This window comes from Pelmatolapia mariae, linkage group LG1 (genome assembly GCF_036321145.2).
Source record: "Pelmatolapia mariae isolate MD_Pm_ZW linkage group LG1, Pm_UMD_F_2, whole genome shotgun sequence".
Taxonomy (NCBI): Eukaryota; Metazoa; Chordata; class Actinopteri; order Cichliformes; family Cichlidae; genus Pelmatolapia; species Pelmatolapia mariae.
In genome coordinates this window covers 38316017-38333958 of record NC_086227.1, presented here as the reverse complement: position 1 = coordinate 38333958, position 17942 = coordinate 38316017, and the positions used below count along the sequence as shown (strand labels likewise).

At 46.7% G+C, this 17942-nt stretch overlaps 1 protein-coding gene across 1 annotated transcript in view; it reads left to right on the top strand.

The window, feature by feature from the left end:
• Positions 1–17428, top strand: part of plekhg4 (pleckstrin homology domain containing, family G (with RhoGef domain) member 4) — a 49526-nt gene extending 32098 nt beyond the window's left edge. Inside the window, exons 7-24 of the mRNA XM_063480518.1 lie at positions 1071–1157; positions 1242–1358; positions 1940–2038; positions 3097–3384; positions 4428–4550; positions 4654–4845; positions 12280–13211; positions 13289–13538; positions 13657–13746; positions 13838–14062; positions 15098–15268; positions 15352–15532; positions 15613–15729; positions 15821–15962; positions 16040–16140; positions 16272–16426; positions 16577–16639; positions 17161–17428. Coding sequence (XP_063336588.1) covers positions 1071–1157; positions 1242–1358; positions 1940–2038; positions 3097–3384; positions 4428–4550; positions 4654–4845; positions 12280–13211; positions 13289–13538; positions 13657–13746; positions 13838–14062; positions 15098–15268; positions 15352–15532; positions 15613–15729; positions 15821–15962; positions 16040–16140; positions 16272–16426; positions 16577–16615 — 3309 coding nt within the window. The 3' untranslated portion in view covers positions 16616–16639; positions 17161–17428. The remainder of the gene's footprint in view (positions 1–1070; positions 1158–1241; positions 1359–1939; positions 2039–3096; positions 3385–4427; positions 4551–4653; positions 4846–12279; positions 13212–13288; positions 13539–13656; positions 13747–13837; positions 14063–15097; positions 15269–15351; positions 15533–15612; positions 15730–15820; positions 15963–16039; positions 16141–16271; positions 16427–16576; positions 16640–17160) is intronic.
• Positions 17429–17942: the final 514 nt, after the last annotated feature.

Below are 17942 nucleotides of genomic sequence, written 5' to 3'. Positions count from 1 at the left end.
TATTCTCCAGGAGTCATTTAGAGAAACATGCATTCATGAGAGACAGCATCTCCGCTCCTATTAAAACAATAATGCAGCTGCTCCTGATGAGGAATACATGCAGAACGTGACTAATGGAGAAACATTTGTACAGAGCAGAATATGTCGTCCTTCTTATCTCTGATCGACCATGAATCTGAGAATGTTTTTTACATTTTCAATCATGATTTCTTGTTTCTGTTTAAAGTATCAAAGTTGAAGCTGTAGGTTTCTGTGCAGCCACAGTTTTTTAGTTTCTGGTCAAAACAGCTGTTAAAACAGGAAATGGATTATGGATCCTTACTCTGTCCTCCCCTCTGGCATCCAGGTCTGAACATCGTCAGTGACCTTCAGGAACGAGGGGACAGTTAGTTAGTTTAAAAAAAGAAGAAGTTTTTTTCCCCATAAACTTTATCTCCACCTCACTGGAAAACTTAGGAAGAGAGAAGTGTGGTTACAGAGGCCAACTGAGCTCCCTAATGATGTGCTCTGATTGGTCAGTGACCAACAGAGGGCGTTAGTTACAAACTGCGGTGGTTGGAGGACTGCTCTGCTGCTGCTTTTGAAATTTATCGTTTATGGATTAGAAACAAGTCCACACACGGTCTGTGGCAGCTTTGTATAGTTCCAGTCAGCTGGTTTCACTGACAGACTGAACCCAGAGAGGTCAGAGGTCGTGAGTATAACGCAACAGCAACACTCTTTGTCTACCAGTGCTTTTCTTTAATATATGGGTTCAGTGACTCACAGGCTATTTCTATCTGAATTTATTAGCATTAATCAAACTTTAAATCCTGAACGCAGAACATCTGAAAAGCTCGACCCCCAGCAGACTAACAACCTGAAAATCAACCAGACTCCAGTTTTTAGCCCCGTTTTAAGAATGGTCTTTTTTCCTGATGTGTTTTATTAGTTTAATTCTGTTTTTAGTGGTTTTCTCTGAAAATGTGATCAATTGGTTCTTGTTCTAAATACATGAGCAACTGCTTATTGATGGAAACTTTGTGCTGATCACCAGAGAAACTGATGTGTGTGTGTGTGTGTGTGAGCAGGAGGACACACCAGGCTCCATCCACGGTGTTTTGATCCTTGCTAACAAGGACTCATCTCTGCGTGTGGACAAACCTGCAGCTACACAGGTAACACTTTACACTGTAGCTGCTCACAAACACCTTTGTGTGAATGTGTGTTTTAAAGTGTGTGTTGATGTTTCTGTTGTGCAGGTGGAGGTGCTGAGCTCTCCGAAGTATGTTCAGAAACACGTGGAGCTCCGACAGCTTCCCGTGGAGTTTGGAGGATCCTTCAGCTTCAGTCAGAGCAGCTGGGTCAGCTTCAGATTGGTCAGTGTAAAACTCGCACACAGATTAAAATGAACAATCAAAAAGAAACAATAAGGCAGACATGTAACAGTGAAACACATGAACACGGTGAAGTCTGTTAGTTAGAACAATGTCAAACCTTTCTTAAGTGTTTTGATGATTTGTAGTCATCAGAAAACTGTTTCACCTACATGAGTATAAGCCACGTCAGACTCATATTCCATGTTTGTACTGACGCGTGTTGGACAGACGTCTCACAGTGTCACGACAAACCCAAATCAGTCAGCACAGGTTAATCCCTGCTTGCTGTTCCGTAGAGCTGACGATGGGCAGGTGAGGCATGTCTGATTCTGGACTCACAGCTCCTCTTTGCTTTTCTGCAGCTGAAACGCTTTGAAACGTTGCATACTTCATTAAAAATAATTGGACAGGTTGTCCCACATTCCTGGGGTGCTAATGACATGAGGTTTGTATTGTAGAGTGGAAGGTTTTATTCAAATTCCAGTTGAGTATTTAAAGCTTCTTTTCTTCTTTCATAAGTGAGTTTAAGTGTGCGGCGTTAGAAACGATACACACAATGAAAATGTGTGTTTGTCCCTCAGAGACTGGAGCAGCTGACCCGTCAGTGTGAGGACGTCATCAGCCTGCTGCAGAAGAGCATCAACGCGCTGCAATCCACAACTTTACCAAACACTGCTGAGGTAAAAACACACGGCATGGAAAGAAAGAGTGCTAGATCTGTGTCTACTCCTCACCTGTAAAAGGCCGATGGGGTACTGTGACCCGCCAGCCGGGCGCGCGTGGACACCTTAGTTTGTACATGCGAGAGTGAGGCAGCAGAGGAGCTTGAAATTGATACCATAGGTGTGTCTGCTGAGGGGTAGCCAGTATTTTTACTTTAGGAACCTAAATCTGTCCAATTAACAACAAATTTGTTAGTTATATAAGAACAATCGGGGGGGGGGGTTTGTAGTCTTTAGGAGAGCTAAGGACTACAACTCAGTCAGTTGAACTCTGAGCCATCCTCCCCGCTTGGAGTTTGAGATACATTCGTCTTTTTAAGACATCTGATTGGATGACTGAAAGACTCTGTCTCGTGCTCCTAATCCTTTCTGGCAAATGGCACTCTGACCAAATTCACGGTGCTATTCCAGAACTTTTTCAAAAATTTTGTAAAGTTTATTTTTCCATTTCCTGTTCTTATGTTATACAAATTGGGTTTAATATAAAACTGTATTTTCTGGAAATGAGGTCTAAAAGTTGGGCTCATTGAAAACATGAACAGTTTCAACAGGAGGCTGGTGATCCCTTCACAAGTATTAAAATCCACTCTGCGTGTTTTTATTCACTTCGACAGTTTGTAGTTTTGTGTTCTGGTCTCACTGTTTTGTTTGCTTAATGTTCTTTAGTTTGTCACCATCACTCCAAAATTGACATGTTAACTTCCGGCCTGTTTATCTGAATTATTTGTGTGTACAGTGTCCAACTTTGGGAGCAATGAGCTGTAGAGATATCTGCCTTCTTTTGAATTTACTGAAACTAAGTGGCACTCAAAGCTCAAGAAAGTAGTTCTTTTAGGATTGTTTTGAGTAACTGGGTCATGAATCCTGGAAGTGGATTTTTTTAAAATGTTTTTTTTTTTTTATCACATGCACAAAGTCAGTGAACGTGAGTTGAACCAAAGTCCTCCATCGGCACCGTCTGCTCTCAGTTCTCACATGAAGGTTCAGACACCAGCTCAAACCTCTCTCTTTGCCAGGATGCCGAGCTGCTGCTGTCCCGCTACAGGGCAGTGATGTGCAGCATCCTCGCAGACAGCCGATTGGTGCAGCTCCAGCAGGAGGGCGGCGCCTCGCTGTCGTGGCTGCGCAGGGAGGAGAGCAGCGTCGGCGTGGCAGTGGACCAGCGGGCGGCGGTGGAGTCAGTGTCGGCTCTGTACGAGCAGGTGGACGAGCTGCTCCACCGCCTGGTGATGCTGTCCAACTCCAAAACGCAGGAGCTGAACTTCATCGTAGACTTCAGGAACCTGGAGCAAGGTTTCAGCGAGGTCAGTCTGAGCACGCTCAGTATGCATCGTTCATACTGACATTTACATCAGTGTCGCCTTAATGTGATGAGTTGACTTCATGATGAACCGTGACTCTAAGTGACACTGAGACACTCCCACCTCCTTTGTTTCCTTGGTTACGCTCTTAGCCAGTGATCAAAGTGTGGACAGCAGCCCCCTGGTGTGCTGTGAAGGTACTGCAAGTGGGCCAAAAGAAGTAATGCACAATAAATACATTAAAAAAATATAATTTTCAGATGTTTTTCTTCTTTTTTTTAACCTGAACTCTGGTGTCTTGTATCTTGTCAGTAGGAGGAAAAAACTAAAGTGGAGCTGTGGTTGTCAGATGTAGGGAGGTTTTAACTTAATACATTTTTTTGTGAAACGAGGCATGTTTGGAAATATGCGCTCTAAGCTGTAAGCAATCGAATTATTACCTGATAATATCAGATCAATACACATCAACAGAAAAACACCAATTATGTGTTTGGAGTTAAACTGGAACGAGTTTGTCTTCTGAAGCATTGACAGGAGGAAACACTTCCCTCCCTGAGCACACTCACAAATGAATGATTAGGAAAATGAATAAACATTAGATGATATATGGATTTCATAAATGGGTAATTCAGGTTAAAGTAGATCCATATGTGAGCGATTTGCTGCTTGCGGGTGTGGATGAACTGTCAGACATTTGGCCCTCAGGCATAGACGAGCTGAAAGAGCCCTCATCACATCTGCAGGACGTCCAGGCAGCATTGATTGGTTTTCTTTTTCCTTTCTTAGCCTTATTTTTTGTTTTTCTGTCATTCTTTGACTTCGTAACCATAAAAAAAAAGTGTTGACTGGAGTTCTGTTTGTTTTTTAAAGAAAAGAGCTTTTAGATTTAACTGAGCAGAGGACATGCCTAGCATCTCACCTGGCAGGGTAGGAGGTTTGATCCTCTGGATCACATGTTTCTGTCGGTTAATGTGAAGTTTACCTTACAGTCTATGTGCTTGTCATTCGTGTGTGTGTGTGTGTGTGTGTGTGTGTGTGTGTGTCAGGTGAAGACGTGGCTACAGGAGGTTGGTGAAGTTCGTCTGAAGAGTCTGGAAGAGCCGGCAGACTCTCTGGTGCTTCTGAATGAAAAACAGCAGGACTACAAGGACTTCTGCACAACGGCATACGTACGACACACACACACACTCTCTCACTCGTTCAAACATTTATTTTAGCCCATACTGAGGACTGGTCCCCACAGAGGATGAGGTCTGTTTCTTCTGTGTGCAGGACCAGTGTAAACGAGGCAAGGAGCTGCTGTCTCGGCTGGAGCGCCGGGACGACGTGCCGTCCGCTGACCTCCACATTTACGAGGACAAAGTTCACTCCTTCTGGGCTCAGCTGCAGGATTTCACTCAGCGGGTCAGCAGTACCGGGCAGAACATCGAGCGGGCCGTCCGACTCTACGGCTTCTTAGATCAGGTACAGTCACTGAGGCTGAAACTGTGGCTCATCAGATCGGTTTTTAATGGCAGTTTGAGCCTCACAGTCATCTAAATGTGTAAATCTATATTTAATCTGGTGCTTCCTGAGATTAGTTAAAGTGAATTTCAATGTTGTGAACAGTACTTACAGCTCTTTCTGATTATAGCTCCAGCTGTGCTCTGATTTTTTATGTTTTACTGTCTCTCGGTTTAAACCATCTGAGAAGCCTGTCAGCTCTGTCTCAGCAGCTTCGAATCCATCTTCAGAAATCTAATTTTAGCTGCATGTAAAACAGTTGAATGTGGATCGGAGCAGCTGGTTTGTCGTGTCTCTCCTCCTCCTCCTCCTCCTCATATCGTCTCCCTGCAGTGAAACTGACAGCTTGTATTGAGGCCAGGAGGATGAAGAGGGGGGAGAGAGTGTCAATATTGCTTTGTGTACTGGACTCTTTGTAAAGGGGTGTGAGGGGGGTGATGGTCTTTGTCCACATGACTCTGTCTTGTAGGTTTGTTTGTGTGTTTTTATGTCATGCTGATATTTTTATAATGTGCAGATTCTTGAAATTCAGTCATGAAACAGTTGAAGTTGTCCCTCAGACATCCTATAAAAACAAAAGCACTGACCACAAAAGTTTCTTCGACTGTTGTTCACATCATAACCGAGAGCGACACGGTGTGAACTCCGGCGCACTTTCGGTTTTCTTTCAGAAAAGATTTAGAATCATGTCATGTTAGGACGTACACAGCGTAGGTCGAGGACAGGGGCGTAGATCGACCGGTAAATCGACAGCTTTGCTTTTACCCTCTTCTCAACAACAGATCGGTACAGCGTCCACATCACTACAGACCCCACCCCAATCTAGTCTGTCAGTCTCTCACTCGTGAACAAGACCCTGAGATACTTAAACTCCTCCACGTGGGGCAGCAACTTATTCTGGACTCCAGCCCTGACAAGTCCTGTGACAACTGAAAAATCAAGAATCCAGTTGATCTGTCCAGATCCCACCACCACCACACACACACACACACACACAATGGGTCCCAGCCACACTTAGCCCGAAGAAGTTACATGGTCCACAATCCTGCAACAAACTATATTTTCTATATCATCTCCCGAGGTGCAGCAGCTGCTGGGCCTCCTGCTGCCTCTTCAAAAAAAACCACCCGCTCATCCAAAGTCCCTACTGACGACCTCGCGCATCCGTAGACCTTTGTCTTTCATTTCATTTGTTTCATTTGTTTTTTGAAAGGATGATCCGAAATTCCCTGTAAAAAGACACTTCATGATAAGTTGGTACAGAAATCAAGCGTACAATTACCAACAAAGTAATTATGGTTTTTGCTATAGCTCATAAGCTCATGTGAATGAACATGACGGACCGGCACATTTTTACTCGCTCGGTTTGCTGCAAAGTTGAACTAAACCAAAGGAGAGAAACAGCCTTTCTGTTGAAATGCAACATAGAAATAGAAGATTTCTATTTGGGGAAAACAAAAATTGAAATTGCGATGACAAGAAGATTATTTTTCATTGTGTGGAAGTCTTTTCAAGCCTCACTTCCTGTCCTGTCCTGACATGTCTGCTCTGTGGGTGAAAACATCAGCCTGTGGGGATCCGATCCGCCTCTCACTCAGTGGTGGGCTCGGCCGGTCGGCAGGCACGTGTTTCAGACCGATGTTTAAACTTTCACCAGTGGAGTTTGTTCGGATGCTTTAGTCACGCCACCGAATTCTGCACAAGACCAACCACAGAGTGTGCTGAAGTTTCCTCTCTGATACACTAAGCAGGCAGTACTGACCTGACACACACAGACTCACAGGAATGAAGCGTGTGTGTGTGTGTGTGTGTGTGTAGTCCAGGTATCACTCCGGTGCCAAGTTTTCTTTCCATCCCCCTTTCATTCCTTTCACCACAAAGTCTTTGTCGCCGTGGTGATGCCCCCCCTCCTCTCCTCCTGGGACCGCCCATCTGCCATTCAGCCCATTGATGAAGTGTGGGGGGGTCACTGTGTGTGTGTGTGTGTGGTCAGGATGCCACTCTCTGCGCGCCTCACTCAGGCTTCAGAGCTTCAGCTGAACACACAGAGGTACGATACACACTTCTTACAGTTTTTTTTGTTGTTGTTGTTTTTTTTAAAACAAACACACACAGCTGAGGTTTCCTTTGGAGAAGTTTTATCAGCACACGTGTGTGTGTGTGTGTGTGTGTGGCAGTTTTTCAGCCGTTTGATGTTAACTTGGCGTCAGTTTGACTGCAGAGAGATCTTTGATGAAGCTGCTCTCGCTGCTTGTTGCTCGCTCTCCCTCTCTTTCTGTGTGTGTGTGTGTGTTACCAGTTTACCTGCTGCAGATGTTATCGTGTCGTTTCCAGATCACGCATGTTGTCATGTTGCTGCGGCTCAGTGACGTTCCCACCCTGACTCGTGTTTTTTGCATATAAAGCGACACAGGATTTCTGTCTGTTTCGATGATGGTGTGTCGGAGGTAATTTTGCTTGTCATCTGTTTTGGGGACGGAGACTCCAGCTAGCAAGCTGCAGGAAAGGAAAGTAAATGGGTATTAGCAAATATAAAACTGGCTGTCTGCTCCATTTCACAGCAGTCACAGCGGCAGCATCATTCCTTTTTCCGCTTTGTCGTGTCCACATTGTTCACAGCTGAGTGGCAGGAAAAAACTCCAACAGCTGGCAGAGCGCTCTGTGCTCATAGGTGGACGATAAAGGGATGGAGTGCTGCTTAAACAGTACTTTTCTGCGAGCACTCGAAGCAATCTCAGGCTACAGGTTTATTCTGCTGTACCTGCACACACTGTCATTTCATTTCAAGGAGCCAGTAAAGAAACTTTAACCTTCCAGTTAGTAGACAAGCTGCTCCACCACAGCTATCAGAGCTCAGTCTCCAAAATCAGTTTGGTTCATACCAAGTTTTCTCTTCAGAGGGGATGAAAACAAAATGCTGGTCATCTTTTTTATGGTTTTACTTGTATTTACTTATTTTTAAATATTTTTGGTAAAATCACTTAATCGTGATTAGATAATGAATTCTATAATTTTGATCCATTTCCAGTTCACCCGTTACTTCTTTAAGAATCTTTAAGAATAACAGCTATTAGCACAGCAGCGAGCTTTGGCCAGGCGCTAGCAGCTCCACGTGGGCTCGTTTTCAGAATAGTTTCACCCCGTTGCCTAGTTTCTTCTCGGACGGCGATACACTGGGTCTGGTCATGTGTCAGCTCATGTTTTTGACACGCACCACTCGAACACAGTATTGAGTTCATTCTGAACCTTGTCGGTACCTGCTGTGATCCAAACTGTCGACACCTCCTCCTCGGATCAGTTCCTCCGACTGCGTTCTGGCAGCAGTTCCCTTCTGTCAGCTATGACATGCTAGCATGTAGATGTGTTTTTTTTAATAAGTGATTTTATATTGAAAGGAAGGAGATCAGTTTCCTCTGATCTGGACAGGATACAGCATCTGTCAGTTTTCTGTTTTTAAGTTTTCCGTTTTGCACCGAAAACGATGTGTGACAGTTTGTCAGGTAGTGTCTGAATTCTCACAGTGACCTTTGGCCATGGAAATCTTACCCTCCATCTTCGAGTTAAACATGGCAAAAAAAATTACTTTAAGTATCTCTAGAATGGGACAAATGGACACCTGAAAACACCACACCTCTGGGCACAGCTGTTTCTGACGTCGGGGCATAAAAACACTGATATTGAAGGAAGGCATTCTGCCTTGTTTGACATTTCTTCCTTTTATATGAAGACTTCAGAATAAAAGCACAGAATGTAGAAACAGAGCAAAGAGTGAAGAAACAAAGTGAAACAAGAGACTTCTTTCACATCAACAAGAGTTTGAAGACAAAACGCTCTCCTCCAGGAACCGCAGAACCGTTTGAAGTAGGTTCACCACTACTCCTCTGAAGGAGGAAAGGAGCCCTACCCCCTCCTTTTATATGGTTTGGAGGGTTTTGGCCTCCTCCGCCCTCCCTCTGTTTCCCCTCCTCCTCTTTGGTTGACTGGCTCCAGGCCTGGAGTCCTGCAGGGCCACTGTCCCCAAAACCACAGCCCGTGTGCTCCTGTTTATCCCTCCTGCCTCCCCCCTCTGCAGCACCATAACAACCACATGTTATTTTAATTAGAGTCCTCCTCTTCTCTGCCCCACGTTTTCACTCCCTCTCTTGTTTGGAAACATCCAGAGTCGAGCTGAAGCAATCTGCCGAATAATCAATTTATTGATCGACGGAAACGTAATCAGCATCTGTTCCGATCATTGATTGTCGGAGACCTGAAAATAGATTAAAAGCAAATGTTGTCAGGTTTGTGAAGTGGAAATGGTCCAGTAACGCTGGATCCAAAGCTTCCTTACTGGAAAGCAGTACATTTCTTCAGCCGTACTTAATAAATCGATGCGAACGATGCTAAGATAATGAAGGTAGAAGAAAACCAGTGGAACGAAAGGAAACCAAGGAACAATCTGTTCCTCATATTCCACACATTATTATATGAACAGTTCACAACAACACTTATCTGAAGGACCTTTATTTTGAAATGTAAAGATCCTAAATATTAGAGAGAGGCTCATGTGATCACTGGGCTCTGTGAGCAGTACTTGATGATGATGGGGAGGAAGAACACTCTTTTAACAGGAAGAGACCTCCAGTAGAACATGAGGGAGGGTCAGCCTTTTGTAATAATGGTACATGCACAGCATCCCTCAACTTGGTCCAAAGAAGCTGCGCGTGTTCAAGTTTCCAACCGTTAAATTCTCCAGTCTTTAACCTGGCAGCTAATGCTAACCGTCCCAGACAATCACTGCTAACGGCCGGCCATCGTGTGTGCTGCATGCTCGACCAGGTGTTTCTCTACCTAAACCACAGAGTAGCTCCTGCTGTGTGCTACATGTGGAAAACATCCCAGCCTGATCCTGCTGAAATAGTCCAAAGACACACAGTATCTGGGTTAATGAAAAGCTTTTTGTACAGTCAGAATATTGAGATCTACACTGGTCATTTCCACAGTCCAACCACTGTCTGTCACAGTCTCTGCAGGTAAACTATTCATTAAAAAAATGGTCCTCTGAAAACACCCCAAGTCCCCTCTTCATTTAAAGTGGTCCAATCAGATCTTAATAAAATGATTAAGCCTGGCTGACAACTAAAATGTACCCACAGTTGCTGTGTTGTAGAATTGAAGATGAAGAGTACAGTTACAATAAAGGACTGCTGTGACGATCCTCTCTCACACACACACCCACACCTTTGTGCATGTGGGAAGTGAGCGGCTGCAGCGATCAGGACACATCAGCAGCTAATCGGTCTGAAGAGCGCTGACCCGCTAGCCTCCTGCCACATCGATGTCCATATGGTTTCATTGTTAGCACGTCCTGTCGGATCATATCTGTGTCACCACCTTGGTTGTTTACGTCGACCTCATGAAGACGGGAAGCCTCGTCCTACAGTGCTCTTTTTTTTTTAATGTTCATTAAATGATTAATTCCTGCTGGCTCACTTTCAGCAGGTCTCAGATCAGTGATCTCGGTCTGAATGGATTATTATTAGACCTTATCTAATGAAATATTAACTGACACATCCTGTTGTTTTTGGCTTTGGACAAATGAACATGACACAGACTGCAGTAAACCCTCGCCTCCTGATATCCGAGGACCACTTTCTCCTCTTTGAGCCTTTCTGGGAAGACTGATTGAAGAGTTGGTGTAGGTAGAGATAGATGTTGGAGCACACCTCCATCTTCTCAGGCAGGCGTGCAGCAGATGATTCTGCTGATTGTTGTGCCACAAACCTCTGTGCTTTGCACGTTTAGACTCAAACCATCGGTGCCTGCCGCTGTCACCAAATCAGCCGACACTGAAGTGTCAGAGCTGCTCCTCAGTGTTCTGCGATGCTGGTGGGTTGTTTTCCTTCAGCAGGCACTGAAGAGGGTGTCTGTACCCTCACAGTGAACCCTCACCCTGCTGTGCTTCCAGCGCCCTCTGCTGGCCACAGAGGGCGCTGGCCAAAACCCAACCAGCTGTCAGTGCTGCTGAACTTTTCCTCTCCAGGCCTTGAAAAGTTTGGAATAACCTGCTCCGAACTGACATGCACATGACCTTGTCTCCTACTGTTTTAGTGGTGAGGTAATATGTTAGCTGCATGTCAGGAAGGTAAAGACTCATTCAGTCAATCTTCAGTGGAGAAGCAGGAGGTCTCTTGTCTCTAATTTACAACACACACACACACACACGCTCTCCTCCCCCTCCAGCCTTCAACAAAAAGGAGATTGGTGGTCGACTCCTTTGTGGTGCACACACACACACGAGCTCACACTTCAAAGCTCTCTGACTACACACTTGCAGAGTGACGTCATTGTCGGTTTGTTCTTGTTGTTTGTCAGAACAGACAGAAAAAACGGAGGCGCCCTGAACGTTTCAGTGTCGGGTCCAAGTTCTGCTCGCTTAAAAGGAAAAGCTGGTCCGGCTTGGACCAGGAAACATCATCACTTTGAAAACAAACGAGGAAAACGTCTTTCTCAGATAGATGGTTTAAAAGTTTACATGTTCTATCAGCTGTTTTAGTGCGGGCCCTTTAGGACCTCCTCCACGTGAGAAAAGGACCTGCACCATGGCATCTTTGTGTGTGACCCTAACAAAAAAACAAAAAAAAAAGTGGGCGGGGAAAAGGTGGGAGTTCAACTTGATTGGGCAAACTCCCATCGTAATGTTCCCATCGTAACCAGCTAAAGTAACCTGATCACCTCCTGCCTTTTTCTTTTTTCAGTCTTTTTGCATTTGAATTTATTAAAATGAAGAAAAAAATATTTCTTCACTGGGCTGCTGTTTAGGGTCAAAGGTCATGTCATCTGGACAAAATAGATCTTCTGCTCTTTGAATTTTTTCTGTTTTGTAAACGATGATATTTGAGTTTCAGATTGTTTTTCATGTTATAGTTAAAATACCTCTCTGTGAGCGTTGGGGTGTCACAGCATCACGAGCCGTTTTACAGCATCTGTAAACGTTGATTTGAAGCGTCGAGCGAGCACCAGCCTCCGAGAGCGTCACCTTCATCCATCGTCCTCATCCATCACAACCAGCTGGACATAAAGTTCCTGCTGGGCTTTAGCTCTGGTTCTGATGTTTAGTTATCATTTTGAACGGGGTGCTACTGAAAGTGTTTTCTATTGTCCTTAACCAACCAATGATCACGCACTACAGCGTGAATGCTGATTTGTTTTTTTATGGGGAAAAGTTAGTCATCTTATTTCATTTCTGACAGATTTTTGATGCTGTCTGACTTTCTCCTGAGCGCCCCCTGCTGCACTTCAGCTAAACTGCAGTCATTTTCTATACAGCGGGATTAACAGGAAGTGGAATGGCGCCTTTCCATCGGCTCTCCATGTGACTCTCCCCTCTCTCTCTCTCCCTCTTTCTCTCTGCAGGCTTATGGCTGGGCGCTGCAGGGTATGCGTCACCTAGCTGGGATCAGTATGGAGGACTGCACACTGCCAGACAAATGCCAAGCTGTGATTGGCTGCCTGGAGGACTACCAGCATCTGCACCCACCAATCCCAGACGCCTGTTTTCAGGAAATGAAGGTGGCTGCGGGTGAACTGCGGGGCGAGCGAGGCCTTCGTCAGTGGAGCTTCGCCTGGTCCAAGTGTCAAGAGACCAAGAAGATGTTTGACAGGAAGATGGAGGCAGCACTCAAGACGCGTGACTCCGCCCACAGGCGCCGCTCTGACTCTGCCACCAGCAGGAGCTCCATCTCCTCCAGGAAGTCTCTGTCAGGACTCTGGGGGGCCCGTGACACCTCCTCATCGTCCTCCCGCCTGCCAGAGGAGAAAACAAAGGCCTCCTCACCCCCTTGTAATGCCTCCTCGGTGCTTCCCATTACCTCCACCCCTGCTGCCTCCGCCTCCCCTCCCACCCCGCAGCACACGCCGCTCCTCCGGCGACTTTTTCGCAGCTCCTCCTCAGACGAGTCCTCAGACCGTGTGGATATCACTTCCTGCAGTCCCAGACTCCACCGCCTGGATTCTTCTCCCTGCTTCACTCCATCATCGTCTTCCTTCTCCCTCTCCTCTTCCTCCTCTTCCTTCTCCTGCAGACGACAGCAGCTCAGGAAGACTCAGAGTTTCGACTGCCCCGCCACCCCGGAGACGTCGCGCTACAGCCCGTCTGCTCGCGCCCTCAGCGAGCCAGTGCGCAGAGGAAACACGGGTGTGTTCATTCGTGGTCTGGAGGTCAGCAGCACTGAGGCAGCAGACCGCACGCTCTGCCCCAGGACGCCTTCTCACAGCTGGGCAGGACAGGGGCCACATAGCCCCGGGACACCCAGCACACCCACGGGAGAACCCCGACCCAGGGGCAGGTGGGTAATCCTGGTTTGTCAGACTGAATTTGTAGACTGACACTGCTCTGCTGACATCTGTGCGTGTGTGTGTGCAGCAAGCTGCGTCACATTGTGGAGGAGATGGTGAACACAGAGCGCGAGTACGTCCGCTCGCTGCGTTACATCATACATCACTACTTTCCCGAGATGGACCGAGCAGACCTCCCGCAGGATCTCAGGGGGAAACGCACCGTCGTCTTCGGCAACCTGGAGAAACTCCTGGACTTCCACAGCCAGTTTTTCCTGAAGGAGCTGGAGGCCTGCTCGAAGCATCCGCTCAGAGTGCCACACTGCTTCCTCAGACACGTAGGACACACACACACACACACACACACACACACACACACACACACACACACACACACACACACACACACACACACTCTTCATATGTACTCTGTGTGAATGTGTTTGTGTTGAACAGCAGGAGCAGTTCGGTCTGTACGCTCTTTACAGCAAGAACAAACCCAAGTCTGACGCTCTTCTGGCGAATCACGGACACTCCTTCTTCAGAGTGAGAACTACAACCACCACCTCTGACCTTTGACCTTAATGTGACCTCAGATTTGTACTTACACTAACCCCTGCCTCCCTCGTTCCTGCAGAGGAAGCAGCTGGAGCTGGGCGATAAGATGGACCTGTCCTCCTACCTGCTGAAGCCCGTTCAGAGGATGAGCAAATACGCGCTGCTCCTCACTGACCTCATGAAGGAGGTGGGCGTGGCACAAGAGGCGGAGCTTACTGCACTGCAGTCTGCCACCAATATGGTCAAGTTCCAGCTTCGCCATGGAAACGACCTGTTGGCCATGGACGCCATTCGAGACTGTGACGTAAGTGTAACCTGATCTGAGCTCGGGTGAAACTCGTGTTCTAGACTCACCAGAAATATTGATCTGAGGTGAAAGTCCCCTCCACATCACACATGAATCAAATTCAAGGAGCAGAACTTCTGAAACTGGAACTGATCACTTGTTCCAAAATCCTTGATTATGGTCTCCTAAAAATTCCTGGATCCAAAATCCTGAAAAACTTTTTTAGTAGTCCAACTAAAAACCAATCACACGACCGCCTTGATGGACATGATTACCACAGTAAGATGGGAGGTTTGTGTTTGTTGTGGGTTTCATGATAAAGACGGAGCTCAAAGTGAGACGTTTAAATTGGACCGTGTCGTTGAAAGCGCCCTCTTTGTGTTTTGTGCTCTTTTAAGTTAAACAGCGTAACAGTATCAGAAACTATTTTCCATATATGCTGTGAAATACTCCAGAAGCCACTCCAGAGGCTTCCTCCAGCAGACTGCAGCTCCCCGTGAGGCTGGTGGTAGCCTCCAAAAAGCCTGACCAGCCATTCCTTTGTGTTCAGATTACCAAACTAAGGGCTGTGTCCCATGAGCCTCACCAGAGCTGCTTTTATGGTCTTTTACTTTCTTATAATCCTGTTTTAGCGTCATCATTCGTGCCCAAGTCTAAAACGTCTTAAATTAAGTTTCGATGGACCTTAAATGTTTTCGCTGCACTGCAGCACTTCCCAGCATGCAGCATAATGCTGCTATTTGCCCGCATTAAACACTGAAGTTTAGGCTGTGATGAGATGATCTCGCACCTAAATAATAAACAAATATCACAGGGACATATTTAGATCTGCCGGGCTTACAGCGCACTAATGCAGATGTAAATGGAAAGCATCCAAATGGGAGGGCGCAGGTGAATCTGTACCTCATCATCTTGTGGAAAAGGTGATGTTACTAAACTGGAACCACAGCTTACCTCCACTTTACCTACAAACTGAGGTGAACTTAATTAAATCGGCTTTTCTTAGGAAATAAACCCAATCACCTCACATCTTTCTTCTTCTTCTGCCTGCAGGTGAACCTGAAGGAGCAGGGTCAGCTGATCCGGCAGGACGAGTTCACTGTCTGGAGCGGGAGGAGGAAATGTCAGCGTCGCATCTTCCTGTTCGAGGAGCTCGTCCTCTTCAGTAAACCTAAGAAGATGGAGGGAGGGCTGGACGTCTTCATCTACAAACACTCCTTCAAGGTAAGCTCTCCGAGAGCAGGCGAGCCCACGCCAACCGTGAGGCGGGGAACTTTCTGAGCAGAAAACGTGTCCCTGTGCTGCAGACGGCGGACGTTGGTCTGACAGAGTCGACGGGGGACAGCGGGCTGAGGTTTGAGATCTGGTTCAGGAGGAGGACATCCAAGAATCAGACCTTCATCCTTCAGGCGACAACGACGGACACAAAACACGCCTGGACAAACGACATCGCCCGAATCCTGTGGACCCAGGCCACGAGGAACAAAGGTGCGGATGGCGGAGCGTTCAGGAGAGCGGAGAGCGTCGGTGTCGGAGATCAACTCACCCGTTTATCTTTCTGCCAGCAGAGATGCGTTTGAAGGAGATGGTGTCGATGGGCGTGGGCAACAAACCGTTCCTGGACATCCAGCCGAGCGACGCGGCCATCAGCGACCGAGCTGTTCACTACATGATGAAGAGCAGAGGTGCCGCTCAGACTTTACTTTTACTAGAATTCACCAATCAGCTCGTTAGTTACTGATGATCAAAAAGTAAAACGGTGATTGGGTCCTTCAGGTGCCAGAACGCGGGCGTCCATCGCCGTCTCCGTCTTCGACCATTCGAATCCTTTTAAAAGGGGAGCAGTGACCTCTGACCCCGCAGCATTAGGCCCGTCTTCAGCCAGCCTGCTGGGACCGCTCAATCTGCACATGTACAGGTGAGACTTACCTGTCCTGCTGTCAAAGGTCAAAGGTTCTTTGCTGGTTTCATAACATCGTCCTCTCCCTCCTGCAGTCAGAGCATCCCCCCTCCTCCCACCGCTCAGAGCTCCTTCAGCGCTTCGTGCATCGAGGAAGACGAGCAGGAGCACGAGACCAGCAGCCAGCCCTCGATGAGTACGTCAGCACACACCTAAACTCATGAGTCTCAGATTAGGTTTGAGTAATCTGTGCTCTTCGTCCCAATCCTCCAGCCTCTTCACTTTAACGCCTAACTGCAGTTTTTTTTTTCTTTTTTCTGTCTTCAGCCACTGAGAGTTCAGGTTCGTCGTCTCGCTGCCTCTCCGGCTCTACTGGCTCCGACAGCGGCTGCGTGTCCTCCCACCTCCAGGAAGCGCTGCCCGAGGAGCCCTCCCCCTCTTCCTCCAGCAAACAGCACCTCAACAGCCCATACATTTCAGCTGTGAGTGCAGGCAGCGCCATGAAGGAGGCGGAATTAGAGCATTTTTAAATATGTTTGTCATCTCTCCGAGCAAAGCAGAGCGGCTCGGTGATTCTCTGGGAATTTCTCTGAGTTTATGTTTGGCTGATCGTGTTCTCCGTCTGTCCTCAGAAATCAGCTGCAGTTATCAGCCCGGCAACCATCGTGTGATCAGCTCGCCTGAATGACGTTCCTGTAAGTCTGCAGGTCCTCGCAGAGGGATTGTGTTTGGGGGAAAACTGGAAGCTGGCAAACCCTGACGGCTTTTTGGGTTATTGCAGAAAATAAGCGGGAAAGCAAAGTATGAGAATAAAAATCAAAAAGGGAAACAAAAAAGAAAAAAAGGCATACAACCTGAGCAAACTGTTAATGATAACTTTAACCATGCGAGTCTTTCTAAAGACAGGCAGGCAGACGTAAAGGCTGACACATGAAGCAAAAGCTATAACAATGAGTTTGCAACAGATCAGAGACTCCGTGAGCTCAGGATGGTCGCCTTTAAGTAATCTGCATTAATCTGTAAGCCCCACCCCCAAGAAAACGCTGCACCAAGTAAAAATATAAACGAGTACAACACGATTTGAATTTGAGCCATTCAGCGGCTGCTGGAGGTCACAGACTGGTCTCCGTTTGGTCTGATGACCCCAGTCTCATGTCTCTGAGGTGATGCGTGAGACCTCCATACATACCTTAAATCTGTCTGTGTGTGCGCGCAGGTTCGTCTGCTTCCTGCTGCAGTTCTGCGTTTCCTCCTGTTTGACCCGGACGTTGGAGCTGCTTTCATTTGTGTTGTAAATAAGGACAGTTTGAGTTCGTCTCCTCGCCGCCGCGTCCGTTTGTCATGCTGATCCAGGGTCAGTCTGCGGGCGGGCCGGCGTGCTGTGAGGACGGCAGGTTTGTGTCTGTACATGTGTGTAAATAAACCCTCAGCTGAGCGTCTGCTGTCACTTTTTACTTGAATAATAAACTGAGTTTGTTCACATGCTTCCTGTTCTGTGTTCTCTCTGAGATCAGCTGACACGTCTCTTGTTAAAGCATCACTTTTAGACCTGGAGCCTAACACACTTATTTCTTTTTAGGTTTTACAGAATAATACAGAGACAACAGCACAACAGCCTCATCAGGCAGGTCATGATGATAAAATGTAATAAAATGACACATTTCTTTAGTTTTTCACGTCATTACTGTTACGCCGACTTTTGTTTTTCCAGTGAACTTTAAAATCGTACAACACCTCTCTTCTGATCGTACTGTGACATGCAGTCTTACACCTATAGGATCTCATTTACCACCTGTAAAAGTAAATTACTGTACCTGTTACACAGGTAGTGTAAAAACTAATTTTAAATAAGCGTCACCAAAGTTTCATCATCACACAACCCAACATCTCCTGCACAAGTTGAGGTCAGGCGAGTGTTTCAAACAGCTGTAGGAGAAATCATTTCAGCCTCAGCCCGGATCACCTCAGTGAACCCGAGGCATCCTCTCCTCGCTTCAG